This window comes from Crinia signifera, chromosome 2, assembly GCF_055691185.1.
Source record: "Crinia signifera chromosome 2, ASM5569118v1, whole genome shotgun sequence".
NCBI lineage: Eukaryota > Metazoa > Chordata > Amphibia > Anura > Myobatrachidae > Crinia > Crinia signifera.
The window spans coordinates 295,434,226-295,461,392 of NC_139218.1; the positions used below are offsets into that span (position 1 = coordinate 295,434,226).

Sequence of the window (27,167 nt, forward strand, 5' to 3'; positions counted from 1 at the left end):
TCAATGTTAAAAAAATTCCTAATAAAGACAGTAATACCATGGTGACAGGTAATAAAAGGGTTAGAAGAAAAATAAGTGATAAGCTTTACAAAAACATAAAAAATAAATACCATACATACCTGAGGTACGTTCTTTGGGACCGCAGCCTTTGCTGTTCCTCCTCTTCATCTTTTTTCCTCTGCCATTCCTCTTCTCTAAGTCTCATTTGTTCCTCCTCTTTTCGCCTTCTTTCCTCATCCTGTCTTTTTCTTTCATTTTCTTGATGGCGCTGGCGAGCTTCCTCCTCAGCTTGGCGCCTGCAAGCATCCTCCTCAGCTTGGCGCCTGCGAGCATCCTCCTCGGCTTGGCGCCTGCGAGCATCCTCCTCGGCCTGGCGCCTGCGAGCATCCTCCTCGGCCCGGCGCAAACGGGCATCCTCCTCGGCCCGGCGCAAACGGGCATCCTCCTCGGCCCGGCGCAAACGGCCATCCTCCTCAGCCCGGCGCAAACGGCCATCCTCCTCAGCCTGTCGCAAACGGGCATCCTCCTCAGCCTGGCGCCGACGGGCATCCAAGTAATTCAACCTTTCTTCTTCATCTTTTCTTTTCTGTTCCTCTTCCTGTCTCTTATCTTCTCGAATTTCATCTTCACTTCCCATTAGATCAGAGTCCCCAGTTCTCCAATACGCAGAGGGGGTGTGTGAAGTCACTGAACTGCTTGTATTAAATGTATAGATTGTCGGTTCCTGTTAAAAATACACACTACAGAATATCACTGTTGGTGCTTAATAAAGTAAGCATTTTAATTGCCTTGACAAAGTTAGATAAATCACAATAGTAATGAAAGCTTATATACAACATGCCCCACATTGACCATATCATATAGAACAACATACATTGTATATGAATATTCAAACCTGATCAAGATGAGACCTTCCCCGCTCTGCTTCTTGCTGCGCCTTCTCCCACTCTTCTCTAAGTCTCTCCTGCTCCAGTTTGTATTTTTCCTACCGATAAAATAAACACTGGTCACATTCTCACACTATAGAACTATGATACTCGTAAATAAGAATCACAAAAGAGCATCTTAAACAATAACAGACATTGGTAAATTTTGGTGCAAGATCACTGCATCCAACAACAATCTACTATTAAAGCAATTGTGAAATAAGGTGCTATTACAATAAATATATCAAGTATACACCGATCAGTAAGTTGCCCGGAGGAAAGACAAATATTGACACACCTTATATAAATATATGCATGCATGTGTGTATGTTTTTATGTATGTATATATAATCAGGGCCGTCGACAGGGGGTGCTGTGGGTACAGCTGTCCCGGGCCTCGGCAGCTCATTTTCCCCACCGCAACCCTCTGCTGTGGTAACCCTCTGCTGCGGTAAGGAGACCCAGTTCATTGACAGCGCAGAAGCGAAAAGGAGTGTGTCAGCCCGGAAGAGGACGGGCAGCGTGGTGAGGTGAATAGGGAGCCAGTGTGCAGCTGAAGGAGAGGTCCGGCATGTGTGGACAGCGGAAGAGGGAAGATGGCCCGTGAGAAGAGAAGCGCTGCACAAGAGCCACCTACGCAGGACGGAGCGGTGTATCTGCAGCCACCCACAGGCGAGAAGCCACCAGGAAGCAGCTGAGACCAGGCACAGTAAGACCCCCGGCTGATACCACCAGGTCCCTGCATGCGGTCAGCACCTGACGCCCGAGATATGCGGCACTAGAGGTACCAGGTCAGACGATGAAGTTACGGAGGCAGACACAGCCCATACAGTGACCGGCAGATGTGGAGGCATCTCGAGTGGTGAGTACAAGTCAGCCCACAAGTATGCCAACGGACTCCTCCCTAACATAGAAGGGACAGCCTAACCCCTGCAAGGGTTCAGCATAGGAGCATCACGGGAGTAGTGTACTGGAGAAGGAGCCCTTCTAACACATCTGGGGAGATGAGGGGGGGGGGGGAGAATATGTGGAGAGATGAGGGGGGGAGCGGACTGGAAATCAGTCCCGGGCCCCAAATTTTCTAGTGGCAGCCCTGTATATAATATACAGTATATAGGCAGGCAAAACCACGGCACTCACTTGGACTTCTTTGAAAAACGATACCAGACACAGAAGCTCTAATCAATGTTTCGCATGACATTCCTTTATCAAGACAAGAAGGTTCTTGTCTTGATAAAGGAGTGACACACACTGAAGTGAGTAACATCTATTGTCCTGCTACGAGGGAAGTTAGCCACAGAAGCGATATCAAGCAAGGGAGGATAGGTGCCCCCTTGGGAGCAGGAGCCGGTGGCAGATGACTAAATGTCCTCCCAGAGTTACGCCTCTGACACTAATATAAAACAATGAGAGTCTCTATAAAATTAGTGTCCATTCATGGAAGAATTCTAATTCAAGTCCTAACCTGCAGGATCTGTTCTTGCTCTAGATGCCATTTTTCTTGCCTTTTCCTTTCCTCTTCAGGGTCCCAAGACCAACGCGTTGAAACCGTAATTGGTGGAACTGGCATCTACAGTTCAAGAGTGCGATAAATTATACAGAACAAGTACTAAAGACCTAGTTTATATCTCGCTGCGCTCTCCACACTATATAAATCAACTCCATGCCAACATGGATAGTGGGGGTATGAGCATTTTAACTATAGTGGGCGCCCAACTAACAAATAAGTACCCTTTTTACTTACAAAAAAACTAATATGTAAAACAAGAACACTTCCAGATCTGACCACATACATCTATCCTATAAGCGCTACAAGTCACATTACACGTGCCGTGTGACTTGATAGTGCCAGGTGTCTTTCCATGTGTGTATCCTATTTGCATTTAACAGAAACAGTCAAGCCGTTTAGGCAAATTAAAATAATATGCAGCAGCATTCCTAACTCTATGATGTGTGTGTGTGTGTGTGTGTGTGTGTGTGTGTGTGTGTGTGTGTGTGTATCTGCATACAAAAAATTATGTTACTGTTTTCTGGGAAAACAGCCACTGACACTGTAGCGTGAAATTTTGTATGCAGATACAGCCGCAGTCACACAAGGAATCATAGGTGCCGATTTATGTTTTTGCTGGTGGGTGCTCAAGCCAAAAATATAGAGGAGTGGCCACAAAATAATACCAATTTATATTACGGCAACAGAGTTCCACATACATAAATGCCCCGCACAGTGCAGGTACATAAATGCCCCGCACAGTGCAGGTACATAAATGCCCCGCACAGTGCAGGTACATAAATGCCCCGCACAGTGCAGGTACATAAATGCCCCCCACAGTGCAGGTACTCCGCGGACAGAATACACTCTTCCCGGCATACTGTTTCCCAGGTGGCCGGTCCGGCAATGTGGGTGCTGCATCCACAAATTAGCAAGTTAATATGACGGCCCAGCAGTGGCACTCGGGCCCGTGGGTGCTTATCAGTTTCCGTGGGTGCTCGGGCACTTGAGCACCCACAGAATCGGCACCTATGCATGGAATATAAAATATGCTGCATATAATTTTAATCATCAAATCCTTTCGCAAATAAGACCTTTTAATGTCCCACAGAAATATGCCCCGCACTACAGAAACAGGCCAATCAATGTCGTTACTAGAAAGGCTGTTTACTGCCTAAGGAGGCTAGATGTACTGTAGGTGGACAAATCTGTAACTCAAAACAGAGGTGTCAGTACAATTAGGGCCTGTGAGTGGAGCAATATACTCCACCCAACTTTCTGATTTTTGTTTGCAGACCCGTAGGGCTTAGTACAAAAAAATTACAAGTCCAGTGATAGATCAGGCCACGATGGGGGCAAATACAGGTGCAACTGCCAGTGTTTATATGCCATTGGAATGGCAATTTTTCCCTTCACCTTAAATGCAATTGATCCCATAATGTATTTCAATAACCAGCTTAGTTCACACATATATGCTAAGACAATGAGAGAATTGTTACTTACATCTGGTACAACAGAATCCGTACTTCCTGTTAGAGCAAACAAATACACACAAAACAGGTCATAAGCCACAGAAACAATTATTAAATAGTCCACTTGCACAGAATTACTAAATTAAAACTAATGATAAAGAATTATGTTCGCTATTTGGTTGCCTTATTATGCATGCTATAAATACAATTTATTTTAATGAGCGTGAACAATTTGTTTACGGCCTTCTCTTAAGCCCTCTTATAAAAATATCTTCATATATATTCTAAACACCTTATCGACACATACGAGGGTGGATCAATAAGTACCTGTGTTTTAAGACAGGTGGCGTTGCTGAGGAAAGTTGGTATTACTATCGTGTACTACCATCTTTCAAACAACGCCATACCAAATTTCATATTGATTCATAGGTTAGTTTTTTTTTTTTCCACCACAACAATGCACCAGCTCCCTCATTCGGAATTGTTGCGGTCAAATTGCATGAATTGCGCTATGAGTTGTTGCCGCATCCACCGTACTCGCCCGACTTGGCTCCCTGCGACTGCTTTCTGCTCCCTAACCTGAAAACGTGGCTTGCGGGGAAAAAAAATGTCATAGCGCAATTCATGCAATTTGGCCACAACAATTCTGGATGAGGGAACTGGTGCATTGTCGTGGTGGGAAAAAAAACGATCTTATGAATCAATCTAAAATTTGGTATGGCGTTGTTTGAAAGAAGATAGTACATGACAGTAATATCAACTTTCCTCAGCAATGCCACCTGTCTTCAAACACAAGTACATATTGATCCACCCTGGTACGTTACAATAAAGAATTAGAAAACTATAAGACATTATGGCAGTGATGTAAAAATAACATGTTCTCACAACTCTACTTATGAGGACTTCAAATAGAAATACAGTTTAGTTATATAAGGAGAGAATTACATAGATTCCAATATGTATACAACATATAGATTATTTTGAACAGCCATTGTACAGAACTGCAGGGTATATATATATATATATATATATATATATATATATATATATATATATATATATATATATATATATATATATATATACTGTATATATACACACACACTATACAGTATGATGAAAGGAGGCCCTGTTCAAACTTTATTGCATTAGCCATAGGGAACATTGAACTTTTTCTATTTACCAGAGTTATGAAAAGAGCAACCAACATAGCTTCCATATGACAAACAATATGTTCTACTATCACACACACACAACTTCAAAAAGACTAAGAGATGCTAATAGGGTAGAACATAAAATCACTCTAAGTATTTGCAGATGACTCTAATAAGACAGTCAGTGATATGTAGCACATGAATAAAAAGCATAGGCAGACCACAGCAACTCTAAACAAAAACAAAAGGAGAAATACAGTCATGCACGGATGGTTAGTGGACGTGGAGAAGACTTCACATGCATGGCACAGAAAAAGCTATGCAACCATATCTATAGCAATATAATGTCTGTCCCTGTGTGAAGCATCCATTGTGAGAAGGCATATCCCCTTTAGAACACCACACTTCAAGGAAACTAAGCACACTTCCAAACTACAAAAAGATTGAATAAGGAGAGTGCTCAACTGATTCAATATGTGGTGCAAAATTAATCCAATGATTTTAATTAAATAATTAGGATTTAAGAATAATATTCATTGTTACACCTTTAGCCCCCATAAATCTGTGACAATGTCACAATTATACGATCCCCAACGCATGGTCAGGCTATCGGGGATATTCAACAGGTTAAAAGATCTCAATTCCCCTATCCCATCCCGAAATATAGTTGCGATCAATGTGCACCATTAGAACACACTAGGAATAGTTTCCTATTTTTCTTTTTAAGTTTGGTTTCTAGTTTCCATGGTGGACTGCTTTGTAGGATACATCTTATTTTTGAGGTTAGCTGCCCAGTCTACTAAAATGATAAAACTCTTCCTGAACATAAAAAGTCTTAGGATGACAAAATAATTTGGGAAAAAAAAAAAACTAAGAAGCACATCAGGGTGATAAACTTAAATGCTCTCATTACTATATAAAATAAGCTGTGATTTTCATAGCGAGTTATTTGAAATAAAAATAAATACAAACACTAGTCCCAAGCAGGAACCCAAACAATTTATTAAAAGTCAGTAAAGCATTTGGAAACATTTAAAATTTCTGGAAGTAATATCGAATACCATAAACAAAAATGTATACAATATTTTCAAATGCACTATTACTAGCTACTGCAATCTGAATAAAACCAAGTTATATTTATATATACTGCATAGTATATGATATAAAGGCTCATAATGTCTAAGTATATATGTTTGATACAGTATGTGGCTGTCATAGGCTTTTTCTTCCCAAGAAAAGTGAAGGTTATACTGTAAGACACGGCTCAAAACAAAAAGGTCAGAATACAAAAATCACCCATTACCACACAAGTAGACCAATGAGCTGTAAGAAAAACCAGATGGTCCTAGGGAAAGAACAAATGGGTTATATTGCATTCAGCAGATTGCAGTAAAGATTTAGAACCCAGCACCATGGTTAGTCCTAGAGGAACCCTCTGGAAAATTGGCAGTAGCAGAGCGGTTAGCACTTTGTTTACAAGGGTTACCTTGCTCAAAAAATTGTGACCTCCTTTTATAGTTTCTCAAAGAAATAGGCTCAAACTCTAATTGAAAAACACAAGAATGAAGAATAAAATAAAACTACAATTTTATGACCACAACAGAGAAAGAAATAAAATATCACTTTACCAAACTTGCCTTTTTTTTTGTTTCTTTTTAAGTCTTAATACCTCATGTAAGTTTCCTACACCATGTAGGCAAAAGTGATTTGACCAACCAAACCACCCCCCCCCCCCCCCCAACCAAAATGGTTTGCTCTTGCAGCAGACCCATGTTTCTGAAGGTATTTTAGATAGACTCCACATTTGGGTTTGGCTATTACCAGGAAAACGTCTTATGCCAGAATGTACAGTAGAATATGGAGGCGGTGGGATACTAAAAATGGTGTCTGCCGTAATCACTGCATGTGGTGTATATGCAAATCTGCTGTCCGTGTCCAATCACTTTTGCCTACATAGTGTAGTTTGGGTATTCCAAATGTAGATCATGATATACTTTCATTTGAACTTGAAACAGACCAGTCCATGTGCTTTGGGTAACCCTACATTGTATGCAAGAATACTAGGAAACAAAGTATGCTGTCTCGAATGACGAAACATAGATCAGTGCAAGGAGAAGCATTCCTACACGTCAGCATGCAATATATTAGCAACAATGTAGCAATGAGGGTTTATAGCAGGGTGGTACATGCCTTTAAACAGTTACTTAAAGCAAAATGTAATTAAAACTCAGCACAAACAATCAGTTTCATATTGTATACATGATCTAAATAAAATTCCACAAACTGAATTCCATCTCACTGTTACCTGATCTGCCTGATGGTCCTTTGCAGAGTCTCATGTTTGTACTCCACTCTCATAGATATTTAAACAAGACACACAGGTACAGAATTTATGTCATTCATTTAAATAGGTGGACTGTCTCAGGCAGATCTTGAAATACATGCTCCATCGACATCAATGGTATAGAACCACACATTGTTTATATTTTTTTTACAGAGTGCCAGGACACACTGCTCCACCCCTAAGGTTATGATTTGCCAATAAGCCAGTCAGTGAAAATATAGGGATCATCATACAGTAAGTGTGTGATACCATCGATTGTCATCTATTGAATGGCAAGCAACGATTGATGGCAAGTACAACAGTGGCCAATCCTATGCAGAAGCAGATGGAAATTGTTGCCTTTTGAATAGACTACTGTATTTATGTTTTGTGCGCAATGGCTTGTTATTTTGAGATAGTTTCAATATGAAACCTGTTCTACATTTGGAAAACAACCATTTTGACAGGGGAAAAACCTTGAAGGCCCTGAAAAAGCAAAAAAAAAAAAAAAAAAGGTCTCTAAAGATGGGTACACATTACTGATACAACATAGCCTATGAGTTTCCTTGCAAGGATAGGAAATCCTGTACAAACAATATAGTACATACAAATAAAATTATATAATTCATCGGTCACATACAGGAGGATGCTTTCATTGACCATTCTGGATTTACTGCACGTACAGATGACAGAGGGGGCGAGAACAAGTCATGGGAGTGTGCATCGTTAACAAAGTATTATATACACACTAGCCAAAATGCCTGGAAAAATCATTAATGATAATCAGCAAATGTGGAAGCACAATAAGGCTAGGTCCCACACTATTTAGTCTTTTGGTGGGTATTTACTCTGTGATTCCGACTGTGGGAAAATCCGGGCAGTCAGAATCCCATCCGTTTTTATTTGATCCGACAGTAACTCGACAGTCGGAATTCAATGTTCCAACTGTCTAGTGACGGAAAGCCTGTGGATAGGCGAAAACGGTCAAAAATTTACAAAAATCGGCCGTGAATTTCGACAATCCGCGGCCATTTCCAACAAAATAGATCTGACTTTAAAAAAAAAAAGACGGATCTGACACCCTTCAATGCGGTCGGCAACGGCAGCATTGAATATTCCCCCTGTCTGGAAATTTTGGCACAGATTGAATACCCCACTTAGCCTTGAAACTAGTATGTTAGGTTTCCCTCATTTGCGGATACAGCATTTACCATTAATGGAGGTGTGGTATACCATACAGACTACGTCTAGGTCGACAATTATTAGGTCAACAGCAAACAGGTTTATGTGAGTTTTTCACTTTATTGGTGTCGACATCTAAGTACATTTAATGTACCACTTGGCTTGCCTGTGTTGACCTTTTCCATGTCAAACTTTTGTTAATGTCAACATTTTGGAGGTCAGCCATCTGGATACCCATCAAAAATATAGCTAGATTTTGCGCAAAATCATTCTCTTAGCAACACTGCTATACGGTCCAATATAGCATTAGATAAAACTTCAGCTTTGAGACCCATCAATGCTACCAAATAGTTAACACCAGAACAAATTGAGTAAAAATTATATAATATTCTAATGAGCCCAATTAATTTTTCCCCCATCATGGTACCACAAAATTATTAATCCTTTGAGTGCCAGGTTGCTGTGAGGTCCTCAAAATATCCACTAAAAATGCCAGCGCCGCTCACAGCGACTGTTCTTTTTTTGGGTGCAATACATTAAACTTCAACTAATTGACTTGCCTGTATTTGAATTTATTTATACTAAAAGAAGTCACTGTGAGCAATCCTGACATTTTTAGCAGATATTTTGAGGCTCTCACTGCTCAAAGGGTTAATGCATTTTTCAAATAAAATCCACAGTTCGGAATATGAAACTAAAAACGTAAGCAATTTTTTCGGTAGATCATTTTTGTACTTTTTTTGTGTCAAAAATGTTGCATTGAATAAACTAGATTGTAAATAGTTGCTCTGCACAAACAAATGCTACAAAATAGCGAAAATGCAAAGTGCCCAGAAAAAAACCTAACAATTAACACCTATTGCACCAGTAGAATCTTGGAAAACCAAAGTATCAGTTTCAAACTCACTTCGTAAAATGTGAAATAATTTTTTATTACAATGTTTCAGGTAAATGTTACATTAAATATTTTCACACCATGATTATAAATACCCATTAGTTAATGTATGAATTCCTGTTAGTAATTCAAAGCCAGAGTAGCTATTTGCAAGTAATGGGGAGATCAGTGTAATAAAAAGCCACTGCCCCAAAAATACTGGGACCAAAAGGACCACAGTATAATGGCATGCAAAAGGGTGCTATACATAGTACATACCAGCTGTTCGCTAGATTTCACTTCGGATGAACTTTGATGATCTGCATCTAGTTTGTTAAAGCAAAGTGTGTACATATCTCACGTATACCTACATAGGACACCACCAGATCTTGGTTATCAGGTAACCTCAAATCTCCCATTGACTGATTTGCTGTTTAATACAGACCATACAGAGTCTATATATATAACCCCACTTGCATGCAATATACTGTGGTCCTTTGATCCCTTTATTTTCCATGGATTTTTAGAACACTTATTTTCCAAATAATTGCAAAGAGCAACTCGGACTTTACTAATATGGATTTATATACGAACTGTGATGTGAAAGTGTTTGATGTAACATAACCAGCAACATTGCCTTAATAAAATGTTTGACATTTTGACTAAGCGAGCACAAATCTACAGCTGCATTTGGTGGTAAATGCCACAAAACACAAGATTAAAAGGGGAATTCAATTAGCAGCAACCTAATTAAAGTGTGCGCGCGTGGTGTGTGGTGGTGGGGGGCTATTCACTTAGTCCCAAAATAAAAAAAGGAGCCAGCAGGCTTAAAAAGAATCCCAGATATTCTGTTTTTGAGTGCAAAGGGCATGTTAACATAGAAGTCAGTGTACTTCTCCCAGATTCTATTTGGTTAATGCCCGTTAACAGTTAATGTACAGTATCAATCCAGTAAAAGAAGCGCTAATTGAATAGCCTAAAAGGCATTAAAACCAGAGGCTTTCCACCTTTTTCACACCCTGATTAATTATTGGTGTATGTATATGTAATATTTCCACAAAGATGTGGTAATCTGCAAAACACAGGATGGGGAACATTTTTAAAACCAATGAATGAGTAAGGGAGTCATGAATGACGGAACCAAGTACTTTAACTATATTACCTTTTTGCTTGGAATCCACATCATCTTTTATTCCATTTATTTGTTTTGAGTCATTCACCTAAATAATAAAGAAAATAGTTACAAAATATACAAAATTGTTAATAACCAGATGAACAATCGACAAAAAGGGTAGCTTATAATTAAATACACATTCATAAATCCATCAAGAAAAGGAAGAAGCACAATTCGAAGAAATGTATCATAATTTCAGACGGACTTTAAACAGGGAAACCTAATAAACTATTACGTAAGCATCTACAGTATCAGTGGAGAAAAAAAAAAACATGGAAGTTATTTCTATGTGTTGGGAACTCACCATTTGCAAAACTATAAAACCTAACAAAACAATAAGATTTGACCCAAGTAACACCCAACTGCCATTATGGTTATGTGGTTGTGTCATAAACCACCAACAAAACCGTGACCATTCACCCACTTCTCCTGTGGGTTGCTCCATTGCTCCTGTGGTGTTTCTATGCTCATCCTTTCGCTGTCAGACTACGAGATTCTAATGTCAGACCTCCGATTTCCTCCCTGGACCCTTTCCCTCTTGGTTTTCCAGTTCCATCTCTATCTCTTATATAATCAGCCATTTCATTGGGATCTGGACTTTAGGTCGACATTGTCAATAGTCCGACACAACATATGGTCGACATACGCTTTTGAAGATTTTTTTTTTTTATTGTTTAAACTTTTCAATAAAGAAAAACCACAAGCTGACCTTTTTCTTGTCAACATTTTACAAATGCCGACAGCCTGCGTTCAACCTAATAACCGTTGTCCCTATGATCCACGCTCCATTTTATTAGTATGTAGTTTTTTTGTAGAAGCTTGGCTTCTTTCAACATCTGTCCATCATCTTACAAAGTGTGTGATTTTTTTTTGTCTGTGTTTATTGTATTAATAATATTTTGTGACTAATACAGTGCGAATAAACCACAAGTGAAATGTGAAAAACAAAGAAATACATGACATATATGCAGTTAAAATCTACTTACACTTCTAGCTTCTGTGGCATTGCTTCTCATTGATGTGGTAGGAGATCTGGAACCGGCACTGCCTCTAGAGCTTGCATCAATCCACTTACTTTCAGGGGAACCTACAAGTTTGTTATCCATACTGGTCAGATTGAGGGTTTTATGGCTTTTGTACGGCAGGGAAGGTGGGTCTCTGCACCAGTCTGATTGGTGAGTAACGAAAGCAGCGATACAAAGTGTGATAGTTAATGAAACCACAAACATGAGAACACGCACACAAAAAGTAATGAAGCAAGCAGAAAAAGCCGTATCAGAGGGTTAGATTTCTGCTAAGAAGACCACCTTCCCAGACATGCAGTTATACAGTACATGCAATAAGAAGCTAAAGAGCTTGCAGAAACTTAAAGGCACTCTAACTAGTTTGCAACAAATGTCCAAACTTGATAAGGTGTGTGATAATGTCGATGCCGCCATAATGCCAGCAATGTGATTTACATGTAAACCTAACCCTAGCCACTGCCTAGCCCATAGGTTCCCAAATGCGGTCCTCAAGGCACCCCAACGGTCTAGGTATTAAGTATATCCATGCTTGGCCACAGGTGACTTAATTAGTAACTCAGTCAGTCTGATTAAACCATCTGTGCTGAGCCATGGATATACCTAAAACCTGGACCGTTGGGGTGCCTTGAGGACCGCGCTTGGGAACCTCTGGCCTAGCCATAATCTATACAAAATCCTTCTTGCAGCTTAACATTAAAGGATGAGCGGTCATTCACAATATTGGCATTAAGTCACGGTCATCATTGTAAATATTAACATGTTGTGTGTTAATATTCAGTACATGTAGAAATCATGACTGGATACCATAATAAGCATGATATTGCCATGCTGCTGATGAACTGAATATGGGAATAAGTGAACAGGTATGGATCATTAGGTCACCACAATGTTGGTCGACATGGAGTCTAGGTCCACATGCAGGAAGGGTGAAATGGGTTAGGTCGACAGGGTCGTTAGGTCGACAGTCAAAAGGTCAACATGGGTTTAAAAAAAAATGTCCCAAATGTCGACACAGAAATGTAGCACCGCGTGTGACTCTCTCTCCCTCCCCCCCCCCCCCCCCCCCCCCCCCCCCCCCCCAAATACCATCTTTCAGCACATGTCAGGTTGTTTATATCTTTATTTTCTGGTCAACATTTTAATATTTCAAGTGTGCCCTACCAAAAGCGCATAAAATGCTAATTGTGCCATATATTGCGTATAGCTGGAAATCAATGAATGCAGCCAAATCCCACAGGTAAAAAAATAAGTCTAAAATATTTGCCACTATTTCACAATGACAAATGAAAATGCTGCTTACATCTTCATGCTTATAAAGAGAGTTAGTACTACAAAAGGTTAACAAAGCAACAAAATCTACTGTTTTGGTACATATACATAGTAAATGACACAAAACCGGACTCTCATATGTTCAACTTCCCCAATCAGTTTTTCTATATTCCTGCAAATGTATTTATTGGTGTCTGATAAATGAATCCTCTGCTAGTGACGCATGTGGATGATATGCTGCACATGTTTAATGATTGTTTCAAGAAAATAGTCTTGAAAGCTGTGAAATTTAATTACAAAACACTGCACTTATTTGTTTATGAAAACTTGGTTTGGTTATTTCTGACATGTTGAATATTTGTAAATGCATTCCTAATGTACTGAGTAGGTCTGGCAGTATATGTACCAAGTGGTAATTGATTTAGAACATCTAGCAATAAAAAAAAAAAACGCCACCCCAGAACATGCAATGGTTTAGCAGTAGGTGGAACATGCTCCTACTAAGCAAATTCTGCCAGCTTTCAAGGGTTTTATTTTTTCGGTACTTGTGTAATATCACGGCGCCCGCAAAATGCATGCAAAAATTTGATGCGATTTAGCGGACGATTTTCTGCCGATTTGCATGGTATTCCATATCCACACCCCCACTTTCCAAGTTAGCCCGAAGCGTGGCGAGGGGATGTGGAAAACGATCCTGAAGCGCAGCGAGCCCTGCAAGGGGACACTGATTACTTGACGTGTATTCCGCGTCCGCTCGCCACGCTTCAGGATCGTTTTCCGCATCCACTCGCCACGCTTCGGGTGCGGTGGCTCGCTGCGCTTGCCATGTTTTGTAAAATCAACTCCACGCCGACGTGGATAGTGGGGGTATGAACAGGTCAGGAGGATGCGTACCGCGTCCGCTCGCCTTGCTTTGGGCTGACTTGGATAGTGGGGGTGTGCAAGGATGGAATAGCATGCTAATCGGCAGGAAATAGACAAAAATCGGCCGCTAAATCGCATCACGGATCGAACCGCTGCAAAATCACATACGATATCGTATGCGATTTAGATGAAATCGGGTGCCGTGATAATACACAAGTACTTTTTTTTCCTTCACTTTGAAAAACAAACAGATCCATTAAAAGACAAATAAATATCTCAGTGGTAAGGTGCCCATACACGGTACAATTATTGTATACAATTTGGACTAGATCGCCTCGGTTTTGCAATGCAATGAGATGCAATCTAGTACTAAAAGTATGTGCAGCACATACTTTTTGAGCTGTGCGATGAGATGTGTGAGGGGAGCGCCCATCGCACCCAGCAATTGTACTGTACATGGGAACCTTTATGCAAGAAAAAAAAAAGAAAGTTGCCAACCTCTGAATAACCACCTACTTTACCAAATGTGAAACTTGTAAAACTGGCAAAATGATACAGTTAGTACTGCCTTAAACTGGTACAACAGCAGTGATGATATGGTCAGTGAAACTCACCATTCTTGCCATATCGCCTGACATCTATTGCAAGGTTTCCAGTTTCTAGAGCGCTGTCCATGGCTTCACTCCACTGATCATAGTCCATTGAGGAAACCTTGATGCCATTGACAGATAGAATTTCATCATCTACTTGCAGCTGAGACAATTCAGCGGGACTGCCTGCAAAACAAAACACACAAGTCCAGTTAAATACGAATACTAGCAGAATAAAGGATAATCTTTTTAAATGTGAATTGTATGAAAACCTTAAAACAAAACTCAAAATACTAAATCCACCAGATATAAAATGCTCTGCAAGATTCTTGTTGTTTCCACACTGCTACAGTATGTAAGACGACATACCAGCAGGAAAGAAAGACAACACATGCAGACTTGCTGAAGTACTGGTCATTTAACAAATGCTGCACTATTTAAGGGATAAAAATAATAATATAATAAAAAGGCTGAGTACAAAACAAATATTTAGCTATACTATAAAAAGTATGTGATACTATTTCATAGACACATACATTGCAATCAGAGGCGTACCGAGATATTCGTGGGCCCCATAGCAAAAGTTTGTAAGGGCCCCCTATTTAGCAACTGATGGTGATTAATATATGTAAAACATATTACTTAGACAGCAAAGAGGGGCCCCTTTCAGCTCTGGGCCCCATAGCAGCTGCACCCCTTGCACCTATGGTAGTTACGCCCTTGATTGCAATAAAACCAAATCCAGTATTCTTTTAAAAGGCATTAAATGGCCAAACACCATGCAATAAAGAAATACAGGTTGAGTATCAAAATAATTCCCCAAACCATACATTCCAGAATTTTTTTTGTCTAAAAACCTACTTTGGACATCTGTAACAGCACTACTGAGGACATGATATGTGACTGGCACTAAATATATCTGCAAGAAAATGATTTCTTGGCATTCACATTCAGTACCTGAGATTGTACACAAACTTTGTTTCAGGTTTTGAAACCCTGTTTTATGCACAAATAAAATATATTTTTGTGTATTTCAAGTGCTTGTAAAACATAAATGCAAGATACTTCATTCAAATATACAAACTATTCTGAAATACGGAATAATCCATTATCCAAAATTCTTCTGGTCCCGAGCATTTTGGATAAGGGATACTCAACCGATAGTATACTTTATTTAACACTAATAATATTGACTGTACCTGCATCCACAGATGTTACGATAACCCCTTTAGTGTTCCAGTTGGTCTTAAACCCAAAGTCATGACTGCTTCCAGGCTTCTGGTTAATGCTGATTCTCATGTCACTATGCTGGTCCTGGAACAAAGATTAAAGAAAAAAAAATGCACCGCCGCTTCAGTATCTGGTGTCTCTGACCTCTGCAGAGAGGAAAGTCTACCCAGCAGTGAAGGCAGGCTGTTCACAATATACTCTTTAATTATTTGTCAGATCGTTCCTACTCTACAACACTCACCTCTTGCAGACTGAAAACAAGTTCAGTAGAGATGGGCACTACAGGGCATAACAAATGTACTAACATGGTAGGAATAAGTCACTGAAAAGGAAAATTCATAATGATCTTGCGGGCCCAGTTTGTGGAATCATAGTCCAGTTTTATTTACACCAAGAAAACACCATGTAAAAAGCCAAGTAACACAAGAAAGTAAGCGAGGAAGCTGTGCTATAAGAGCTTGACTAGACTGCGCTGTTTCTATACAAAAGTTGAAAAAGCAAACACAAACCTATTGTCATTTACTAGAGGTGCCCATACACGGTGCGATGAACTCTGTGCTTTTAGTACTAGATTGCATAGCATCTAGTACAAAAAGCATACAATGTGCTACAGCACCATGCTTTTTGTACTAGATACGATGCAATCTAGTACTAACAGCCAGGGGCGGATCCAGGATAAAATGACAGGGGGGGCACTATGATAAAAAAGGGTTTGGGTGGGGGAGGGGCGGTGTTAGTGGTGCCAGTGTACATGCTAAGAAAGCGGCAGGAGAGGGTGGGAATGGAATTAAAAATAGGCCCTGGCATTTAAAGTATGCAGGCCCACCATGGCGACAAAAGTGAAGAATGTAGTTGTGCGAGCGCCAAAGGCGCGCTCCAGAAAAGGGTGTGTGGCCACTCAACAGGGGTCAACACCATATACAACTTCTACACATTATGCAACAAAATACTAGACCCCATTATACTTGCCCCTTACACATAATGCCACATGAATTGAGCCAAAATTCAAATAATGCCACATGGATTGTGTCAAAATTCACATAATGCCACATGGATTGAGCCAAAATTTACACAATAACACACACGGATTGAGCCAAAATTCACATAATGCCAAATGGATTGTGTCAAAATTCACATAATGCCACACGGATTGAGCCAAATGCATAAAATGCCATACGGATTGAGCCAAAATTCACATAATGCCACATGGATTGAGCTAAAATTCACATAATGCCACATGGATTGAGCCAAAATTTACATAATACTACACGGATTGGGAAAAAATTCACATAATGCCACATGGATTGAGCCAGAATTCACATAATGCCACACAGATTAAGCCAAAATTCACAATACACTTCATAAACAGGGACATTGTCCACCAAAGGCGCGCATTAAACATTTACACCATAATGTCCATTACACGTTAAGTTACACGACATTATGTCCATTATGTGTTATGCCAAACACCATAATGCCTATTAAAAATTATGCTACATAAGTGCTGCTTCTCTACATGCTCATTGCCAAGGGTGCCATGCTCATTGCCAGAGGTTGCATGCTCGTTGCCATGTGGGATTACATGCTCATTGCCAAGGGTGCCATGCTCATTGCCAGAGGTTGCATGCTCGTTGCCATGTGGGATTACATGCTCATTGCCAAGGGGGAATACATGCTCATGGTAAATGGGGGACAGCCGCCGCCAGGCAGAAGTGATAGCCACTGACAGTGGCAGAGCCTGGCTGTATTCAGAGCACTGCAGGTCCCGGCTATTTGAAATAATACCCCTTTCACACCAGAAAATGCATTCCCAGGTTGGCCCCTTTTACACCAGCCTAGTCCCTGCATTTTCTGGTGTGAGGGGGAGAGAAAACCACCCCTCCCCCCTTTAACCAGTTATCTCATTTAACCGGCTATATCTTCAGAACCAACTGACCCATTTACATGAGACAAGTATTATATTGAAGAACTTTTGAGTGGGCTTTGAATGATTTTGGTCCAGTGAAACTGGAACGTTTGGTTCCAGAGTAATCTGCCCTCAAAATCATTAACAGCCATGAAATTACATTTCAAAAATAAAAAAATCGGTTTATATGCATTATCTCTGGAACCAATTGACTGATTTGGACCAGCCTGGTATCATATTGAAGGCCCAGCGATTTGGAATTGAATGATATCAACCACAAGCTTCTGTGATGCCAGAGCGGGAACTGGCAGCCGTTGGAACCGGGTGGGGGTCGGAATTGACAGGTCCCATATTCTCCTATGGGGAAAAAACGTTACCGGTTTGCCAGGCGATATCTCCGGTTCCCGGGGGGCTAGAGACACGGGGCTGGGCTCATTGGAAAGCCCTGGTCCTCAGCTACAAAATAAATGACAGGGGGGGGCACGTGCCCAGGTGCCCCCCCCCCTGAATCCGCCACTGCTAACAGCAGGGGCAGCACAGACTTTATGTGATGTGCACGGGAGCGTGCAACTCATCGCACTGCCTTGTCGCATCCGTGTATTGGCACACTGTGCGACAGGGCAGTGCGATAAGAAGTGCACGGGAACGCACATCTTATCACAGAGCACATGAAATAAGTGCTTCCCGTGCTTTTAGTACTACATTGCATCATATTTAGTACAAAAAGCATGGTGCTGTAGCATATTGTATGCTTTTTGTACTCTATACAATGCAATCTAGTACTAAAAGCATGGAGTTCATCGCACCGTGAACAGACACCTTTAAAACTACTTGGTGCCCATACATGAAATATGTGCATGGTATGATTCTTCAAGTAGCACTAAACCAATACAGACATTCCTCACTTAACGACAGGTATCCATTCCTACGACTCGGTCGTTAAACAAATTGGTTGTTAAACGAACATGTATAAAAACACATATTACAAGTACAGTACACTCGTAAATAAAGAAATGTCATACTCCTCCTATTTTCTGACATGTAGCGGAGACACTGGAAAAACGTGCGCAGCACAGGTCACTAAACAGTCTGGGCGGTCATAAGAACGAATGGTTAGGCGGGACGCAAGGGCGGGGTCGTAAGTCTGAGCAGTTGATAAACAGGTAGGTCGTTAAGTGAGGAATGTCCGTATGCACCACATCAGGCTGTTACTCAATATTGTTCAGTCACAACAATATCTGAAACAGGCAGCCATCTTTTAATGCCTCCATAAATTGTCAGTAATACTGCAAAAAAAGCAGCTGCAAAGAATTGCAAATTACACAACTCAAAAAGAAAGCCTTTCATTGATCGCACATGGAACAGTCTAGACCAGGGATATACATTATATGGCCCTCCAGCTGCTGTGGAACTACACATTCTAGCATACCATGTCAGAGTTTTAGTTCTTATTATCTGTTTCTACCACTAGATGGTAGTAGAGAACACTTCAATGTCATTAATACTGTATTGGTACTTTAAAGCACTGAGGGGCAGATTTATTAAGCTCAGTAAAGTGAAAAAGTGTCTGTTTTTTATCAACGGCCAATCAACTCTCAACTGGGAAGTTATAGGCTTGGTTTGAAAAAAGACAGGTAGTAGCTGATTGGACGGTGATATAAACCACACTTTATCACTTCACCGAGCTTAATAAATCTACCCAGTTCCAGAAAACATATATGAACAAGTAATGGTACTTATGTAGTATCTGGGCTGCCGATTTCTAAATCGGGTGCATCGCATCGCATCGCATCGCATGCGACCATCGGATGCGATGCGATGACCCGATTTTTCCATAGGAATCAATGTTAAAATGGACTGAGTCCATTTTAACATGGAATTCAATGGGAAAAAGGGGTCCTTTTCATACCCCTACTATCCAAGTGGGCATGGAGTTGGATATAAACCTGTGGCGAGCGTAGCGAGCCACCGAGCCCGAAGCGTGGCGAGCGTAGCGAGCCCCGCGAGGGGACACAGAATACCGTCCCCTCGCGGGGCTCGCTTCGCTCGCCACGCTTCGGGCTCGGTGGCTCGCTACGCTCGCCACAGGTTTATATCCAACTCCATGCCCACTTGGATAGCAGGGGTATGAAAAGGACCCCTTTTTCCCATTGAATTCCATGTTAAAATGGACTCTGTCCATTTTAACATTGTTTGCTATGGAAAAATCGGGTCATCGCATCCGATGGTCGCATGCGATGCGATGCGATATCGCATCGCATCGCATCTGATTGTATGCCTTAACTTAAGGCATACAATCAAAAAATCGGCAGCCCAGATACTACATAAGTACCCAAGTAATCCCCATATAACACGTCATTGTAGCTAAATAGCCATTCTGTACTGTATCTCTTTTTGCAAAAAAAAATAGATTAATGGACAAACCAATACAACAGGTTTAAAGTACTTATACATCCAATGACTATAATAGCGACACATTGATTTTCAATAGTGTTTTAGCGTGCCTTTAAACCTGGCCATACACAGGTGGATCATACCATATGACCCAACATACAGTTACATGAGCACCCAACAAGTGCCAGCTGTTCATCCCTTACAAATGGATAACTTAGAATGGACGGTAAATGCAAAGTGTGAGCCTATCCAGAAACAAATTATTTCAGATTGAAATTCAAAGTACAGCCTATCCCAATACAGAAGGTGGTAGAAGAGGGGCAATGTTCTACTGCCCAAAATATACAATTATCTATCATGAAGACTAAAACAATTACCAGAGAACTGGAAGATGTGACGGTAAGAGATTGTGAAACTGTAGTCTTCTCTGGTTGGATGTCATAATCTTTAGGGGAAGCACTTCTTCTCATGTCTTTCCAGTAATCTTCTGAGTGGTCATCTTCACTTTGAAAAATGCTGCTGGGCTTATTCTCCTCGGCCTTGAAATGGGATGTACCATTGTACTTCCGGGTATCATCCAGCTAAAACAAGAAGAAAAAAATATGTCATAAACTACACAAAATAGTGCTTGAATCACCTATAGTCATGTTCCTTTCTAACCCTTTATATAGTTGTTTTTTAACGACACCATCTCCCATACTCTGCTATATACCACATTGTTCTTACATCTCATTTGAGACAACAAATACTCCAACTTTGTTTTATACAGGATGCATAGAACTGTACTGATAGGTTATTCATGGACTCTAAATAGAAATTTGGTTTGGCTCTTGATGCGATTAGAGAATGTTTTAATACATTGTGTTGTAATTATCCAATAAAAGAACTTTTATTAGCGCATACCATGGCATGTGAAAAAGTACATTACTTCTTATGTGAATAAGGGATTACTGGTGTCTGTGGGCATGTTGTTCCCTATAGTGGCCATCTAACTGCTGCCAGGAAGACATTACGCTTGCAATACCGCTTCAGAAAAATGGAAAGTTTTTTACATTTAGATTTCCCCCCTTTGATCGTATATAATGTTGGACAGTATGGTGTTTACAAGACTTTACAAAAAGTCTTGATTTGCATATACATTTATTTGCAGCCTTGCGTGGCCGAACTCATTCGATGGCCGCCGACCATCGTATGATTTCAAAAGTTCTCCCTAATCTATGTGACTCCCTGGTGACTTAGATTAGCGGAGCCCTGCTCCGTGAACAGGGCGGGCAACTGACATCAGGTGATGTCACCTGCCGGCCCACTGAAGCCAGGTAGCTGCCCAGTTTGCGTGGGGATGCCCAGCGTTTTCATGTGTATGCCCAGGAAATGCTGGGCGTACGCATGAGAACGCCCATGTCTGCCTCCTGTACACCCACCAGCTGTGAGCACCTTGGAGACTAAGCAAGTCTCTGAGGCCGCCAGCAGAGAAACCTGCTTATGCGCAGATTTTCTACATCAGTCCCTGTTGCAAAATTGCGATGTGGAGAACCGATTAGAATCAGGGCCATAATGCAGAGTGTTATATACTGTATATAATACTAAACCAATTAAATGCAGCCATTTCCATTTCACCACTTCGTCCAACATTAAAAAAGTCCACAGATAGATTTTTAAATGAGCCCTTACGAGCAATTAAAGACAAAAAAAATGCTCTTACTGTGTAAGATTTGTTAAATGGGGTGATTCCTTTTGATTGGGTACCAAAGGGTCTTGGGGTAATCACCGATGAGAGTCGTGAAGCATCTGTTTTCTGGTATCCCCTTGGCAGTGATGAAGAAATCAGAGTAGGTTTGCTTTCTGTAGTCATGGAATAGGATGGAAATGGTGGGTTCTGTGCATTACTAGCGTCAGGAAGCGTTGAGTTGTCTTGCCTTGTATAACTTTTAACGGAATAGGTTGTGCTGCTCCTATTTGTGTAAGGCGTATCCACGTCAACAGTGAAGCTTTTTTCAACCCGAGACTTAGCGGGTGGATTTACCTCTGTGTAGTCCACTTTCGGAGAGCTTTGTACAGGGCCGGTGGTATCGTTCTGAAACCGATGCTGGGGCACGGTTTCACCACTAGAATCAGGATCATCTTCAAGTTGTATTAAATCACCATAATTTTCCTTCTTTTGGGAACTCTTTGTAGAGTACAAGGTAACATCTGTTGTCCTTGTGTATGGAACATCTATTGTGTAACTCTTTTCTAGTGATGGCTTGGATGGGATATTTTGCTCACCGAAGACATCATCACTGGAAGAATACATCCTCCTGATTTCTGAACTTTGCTGCCCATTGTTCTCATTCTCCCTATCCTCCCTTAAAACAAAAGAAAAGATTACAAACTTTTGTTCCTGTTCTATGCTTATTGTATAATGGGATACAAGAGATCACAATCTAAGGCTGTAAAGTATCCATCAGTGGTTGAATATTTTGAGGATTAAGAGAATTAGAGGAAACATTGTTCGAGCCACAACTGTAATGAACACATTATACATTTAAGCAAAGAAAACAGCAATGCATTCCATTAGCTTATAATGCAATTGGAGACCTTTGTGACCTAGTCTCCAAACCTGATCACAGGCTGCACTTTCATTTTGCTATTTTTGAAATAGACTTGATTCTTTGCCAGCGGTCTGCTGCTTTTGGGAAAACACTTTGTACAGCAAAGCCCTGGACAATGCACACAAAGAGGTTTGTTTATATATTTGAGACTTGCACATTGCCCTAAATCACCATTGTATTGTCTTGCTTATCTCAACTTTAATTCATAAATAATAAAAGGTGGTTAAATCAATATTCCTTGATTTCTTTTCCATTTATTTATGCCACAAAAGGAGGTAATCATTTTAAGCTACGATTGTTAACATACCCAACTATCACAAAGACTAGTACCTCAAACTGAATGCATAGAAATTTTCCTACCTCTCCTGACGCATTTCTCGGAACGTCTTATACGTCCTTTCAGGCATTTCACTCGCTATCTTTTCAAGTTCCTCCCTCTCCTCCTTTTTCTTCTGGAGATCTGTTGTAAAGCTTTTCCGTCGATTTTTCCATTTTGCTAAATCCTTTTTAAGTAAAGGAACAAAAAAATGGACATGGTTAAATATCTACTGGAGTTATCGTCTGTAACGTTAGATTGGCCTGTATGGCTTTTTACACACTAACTTAGAGATGTTCTGTTCGGTGTTTTTTTTTTAAATGCAGTAATATTGAACAAATATTTTAAAAAGGTGTGCTTCCTCCCCATCAGAATGTATACATTCGCAGTTTATCAACGTTATTATAAAAAAAAAAAAAAGTGTGCAATAATCTGAGGTCAGCTCCCTTTTTATTTGTTTTTTTATTTTGTCCCCTCCCCCATTTTTTTCTTCCCTGATTCTATTCCCACTTTTCTGCAAATTTTTCCACACAAAAAAAAATATTTTACCTGAACTGTGATCAGTTTTCTAATCTACTGCTCTGATTTTTTTCTCGTCTCTCTGAATAATTAAAGAGTTTAAAAAAAATATAATAATATATGTGTGCTTTTGTCAGATGGCATATGATTGTAGACTGAAATAGAAAACATAACCAGGTTGTTTGCCTGTATGAAACAATTATTGTAAAAAAAAAAATCACAATGATGGTAAAAAAGTACCGCTGGAGGATTAGACTAGCACTGATCATAATTTTAGAAATGATGGAACCTCACCAGTTCTACAGTGTGCTGGAGCATTTTTCTCAAAGTCGAAGGAGTCCTAATAGATTTGCACCTTACAAATTAGTCAAAAAGAGGAGTTAAGTACAATAACATGCGTTAGGGAATAACTATTTTCCCAGGATCAAGGGCATTTATTCTCTGCTTGTACTATAGCAACACCAATATGGACATGCTTTCCATTTAGGACATCTTTTGGGACTCCTTTGGACTTGAAAAATAGGCTCCAGCACTTGGTGCAACTGGCGAGGATCCATCATTTCTAAATTTATTAACAGTGTTATTCTAATCCTCCAGCAGTGAACAATTGGATTGATATATGCTTGGGCTAGGCCTTTTACCATAAGGTGACTGATATCTTTTGTCACACGTATGTGGTCCATTAATAGTGATAGTAACAATCAAGAAAAATGTATATGTAGACACTATATGTCCTGTAATAATGTTGGTATTTTTTTTAATCACTTATTGCTTTTAAAAAGTCTCATTAAAATAAAAAATAAAATATATATATATAAAGAAACCAGAGAGTACCTAAAATACCGCGCCCTAGTGATGACCAGCCGCAACTCTGAGAGTCCCCTGTTAGCCGGGACCCAAGACAGATAGAGATACAAAAGAGGAACAGAGTGCGCTAAAGGTGAAGGTACACAACTTTTCCTCAGTTAATAAAATTTATTCAATAAAAGCCTACAACTCGGCTCATAAAAAATACACCATATACATAGTCATTGGATGAAGAAACAATTGACATAGTGTAAAATATTCCAATACAACAGCAGGCCCAACGCGTTTCGTCAACTACGTGACTTCATCAGGGGCATTCGATGACTTGATTGACACAGATACAGTTGCACTTGTTGCAGTGTCTCAAAATGATTGTGTATAAGAAATTTTGGTGGGTATATATATATTTTACCAGATAACAGAGCTCTTGTTAAAACTGGCCCATATAAATATACAGTGTGTGTCCCAAATATACTGAGTTCTCCCACTCAGTGGCAGATGTCAACATCAAGGTTGGATAATGCTGGGTGACCGGAAGTTATCTCTAGTGTATTATATTCTGCTATTCAGATACACTAGAGATAACTTCCGGTCACCCAGCATTATCAAACCTTGATGTTGACATCTGCTACTGAGTGGGAGAGTTCAGTATATTTGGGACACACACTGTATATTTATATGGGCCAGTTTTAACAAGAGCTCTGTTATCTGGTAAAATATATATATACCCACCAAAATTTCTTATACACAATCATTTTGAGACACTGCAACAAGTGCAACTGTATCTGTGTCAATCAAGTCATCGAATGCCCCTGATGAAGTCACGTAGTTGACGAAACGCGTTGGGCATGCTGTTGTATTGGAATATTATAATACACTATGTCAATTGTTTCTTCATCCAATGACTATGTATATGGTGTATTTTTTATGAGCCGAGTTGTAGGCTTTTATTGAATAAATTTTATTAACTGAGGAAAAGTTGTGTACCTTCACCTTTAGCGCACTCTGTTCCTCTTTTGTGTATATATATATATATATATATATATATATATATATATAATTTAACAGACAATGGGGCAGATGTATTAAGCCTTAACAAGAGATAAATGCAAGGGTGATAAGGAGAGATAAACGTCCAGCCAATCAGCTCCTTACTGACTTTTTTCAAACACAGCCTGTAACATGGCAATTAGCAGGTGATTGGCTGGACGTTTATCTCTCTATCACCCTTGAATTTATCTCTTGTTAAGGCTTAATACATCTGCCCCAATCTGTTCTATGACATATATTTGAATCACTGTAGTACTATTTTTTGTTTGTTTTACCATAGTATTGTTTATGATTTGACTATTCCTTACAGTAGCTGCTTTTGGAAAAACGAGCGCCTGATTTACCATTGCAAGATCCAGGGCCGGCCTTAGGCATAGGCAAACTAGGCAATTGCCTAGGGGCATAAGCAGCTTCTGCTGATTAAAATGATATGCAGCATGCCTATATTCTGTGTGTGAGTGAGGCTGTATCTGCATATGAAATAGTGTATTCATGGAAATCACTGTAACATAGCATTCCGTATGCAGGTACAGCCATACGGAAGCTCCTTGTGTGTGCTGGTCATAACAATGCAAATAAGACGAATTTTCAGCAAAAAAATGCACTTAACGTTAGCAGAACTGGCCAGGAGCTGCATGGCCTATTGAGGCAAGATGGATGAGGAAACATCTGTATCCAAGCAGAGGCAGAGGTCACAGTGTTAGCGGCTGTGCGAGTGCTGTCTGCGGGTGGGTTGGTTGTGCAATAGGGTACTTCTTTACTTTCACGGCGCCACTAGATTAGGACAGATAGAAAATCGCGGTCATCGCGGGCATTGAATGCACTAAAAAATCGGGTGCGACGCGATGCCCGCGATTTCCCATAGGGACCAATGTTAAATTTCTCAATGGACACGATTTTCTGTTCAATGCCTCAATTGACACGATTTTTCCATAGGAAACAATGTTAAATGGCCCACAGAGGCCAAATAGGCACCCTCAAGTTGTTAACGCCACCCCACGATCAACGTCAACCCGAAGCGTGGCGAGCGCAGCGAGCCCGCGAGGGGCGGCGGTACGCGTCCTCCGACCTTTTCATGCCCTACTATCCACTAGGGCGTGGAGTGAGAATAGAATAGTGTGGCGAGCGCAGCGAGCCACCGAGCCCGAAGCGTGGCGAGCGCAGCGAGCCCCGCGAGGGGACGCGGATACCTGTGAAGCCCGCGAAGGGATGCGTTTACCTGTGAAGGTATCCGCGTGCGCTCGCCACACTATTCTATTCTCACTCCACGCCCTAGTGGATAGTAGGGCATGAAAAGGTCGGAGGACGCGTACCGCCGCCGCTCGCCACGCTTCGGGTTGACGTTGATCGTGGGGTGGCGTTAACAATTGTGGGGGCCATTTCACACTTGAGGGTGCCTATTTGGCCTCTGTGGGCCATTTAACATTGTTTCCTATGTAAAAATCGTGTCAATTGAGGCATTGAACAGAAAATCGTGTCCATTGAGAAATTTAACATTGGTCCCTATGGGAAATCGCGGGCATCGCGGGCATCGCGGGCATCGCGTCGCACCCGATTTTTTAGTGCATTCAATGCCCGCGATGACCGCGATTTCTAGTGGCGCCGTGAAAGTAAAGAAGTACCTGCAATAGTGTTCGGCATATGTGTAAGGGGCATTATGTGTGTCATTTATAAATGCATTAATAATGTGCGACATATGAGTAACAGGCATTATGTGTGTCATGTGTATAAGGGCATTAATAAGTTGCAACATATGTGTAATGGGCATTATGTGTGTCATGTGTATAAGGGCATTAATAATGTGCAACATATGTGTAAGGGGCATTATGTGTGTCATTATGTGTTTGAAGGGCATTTATAAAGGTTGGCATAATGTGTAAGGGGCATTATGGTCATAAGGACATTAATAATTTGTGTCATGTGTAAGGGGCATTACTGTGTGGTATTATCAGGGTTGCCGAGAGAAAGGGGTAGGGGGTACAAATTACCCAGGCCAAAGTCTGGTGGGAGGG

General features: G+C 40.6%; 1 protein-coding gene across 5 annotated transcripts in view; it reads right to left on the reverse strand.

Moving 5' to 3' along the window:
* LMO7 (LIM domain 7) overlaps positions 1 to 27,167 on the reverse strand; it is a 183,159-nt gene that overhangs the window by 12,709 nt on the left and 143,283 nt on the right. For 4 of the 5 annotated variants that reach the window (XM_083168851.1, XM_083168847.1, XM_083168850.1 and 1 more), the window contains 12 exons: positions 22,824 to 22,966; positions 21,575 to 22,217; positions 20,250 to 20,453; positions 15,542 to 15,656; positions 14,367 to 14,528; positions 11,581 to 11,762; positions 10,583 to 10,640; positions 6,528 to 6,584; positions 3,919 to 3,944; positions 2,392 to 2,496; positions 896 to 985; positions 120 to 724 (listed from right to left, as the gene is read on the reverse strand). In XM_083168851.1, the coding sequence (XP_083024977.1) occupies positions 120 to 724; positions 896 to 985; positions 2,392 to 2,496; positions 3,919 to 3,944; positions 6,528 to 6,584; positions 10,583 to 10,640; positions 11,581 to 11,762; positions 14,367 to 14,528; positions 15,542 to 15,656; positions 20,250 to 20,453; positions 21,575 to 22,217; positions 22,824 to 22,966 (2,390 nt within the window). The remainder of the gene's footprint in view (positions 1 to 119; positions 725 to 895; positions 986 to 2,391; positions 2,497 to 3,918; positions 3,945 to 6,527; positions 6,585 to 10,582; positions 10,641 to 11,580; positions 11,763 to 14,366; positions 14,529 to 15,541; positions 15,657 to 20,249; positions 20,454 to 21,574; positions 22,218 to 22,823; positions 22,967 to 27,167) is intronic. The other variant, XM_083168852.1, reaches the window with a different exon arrangement.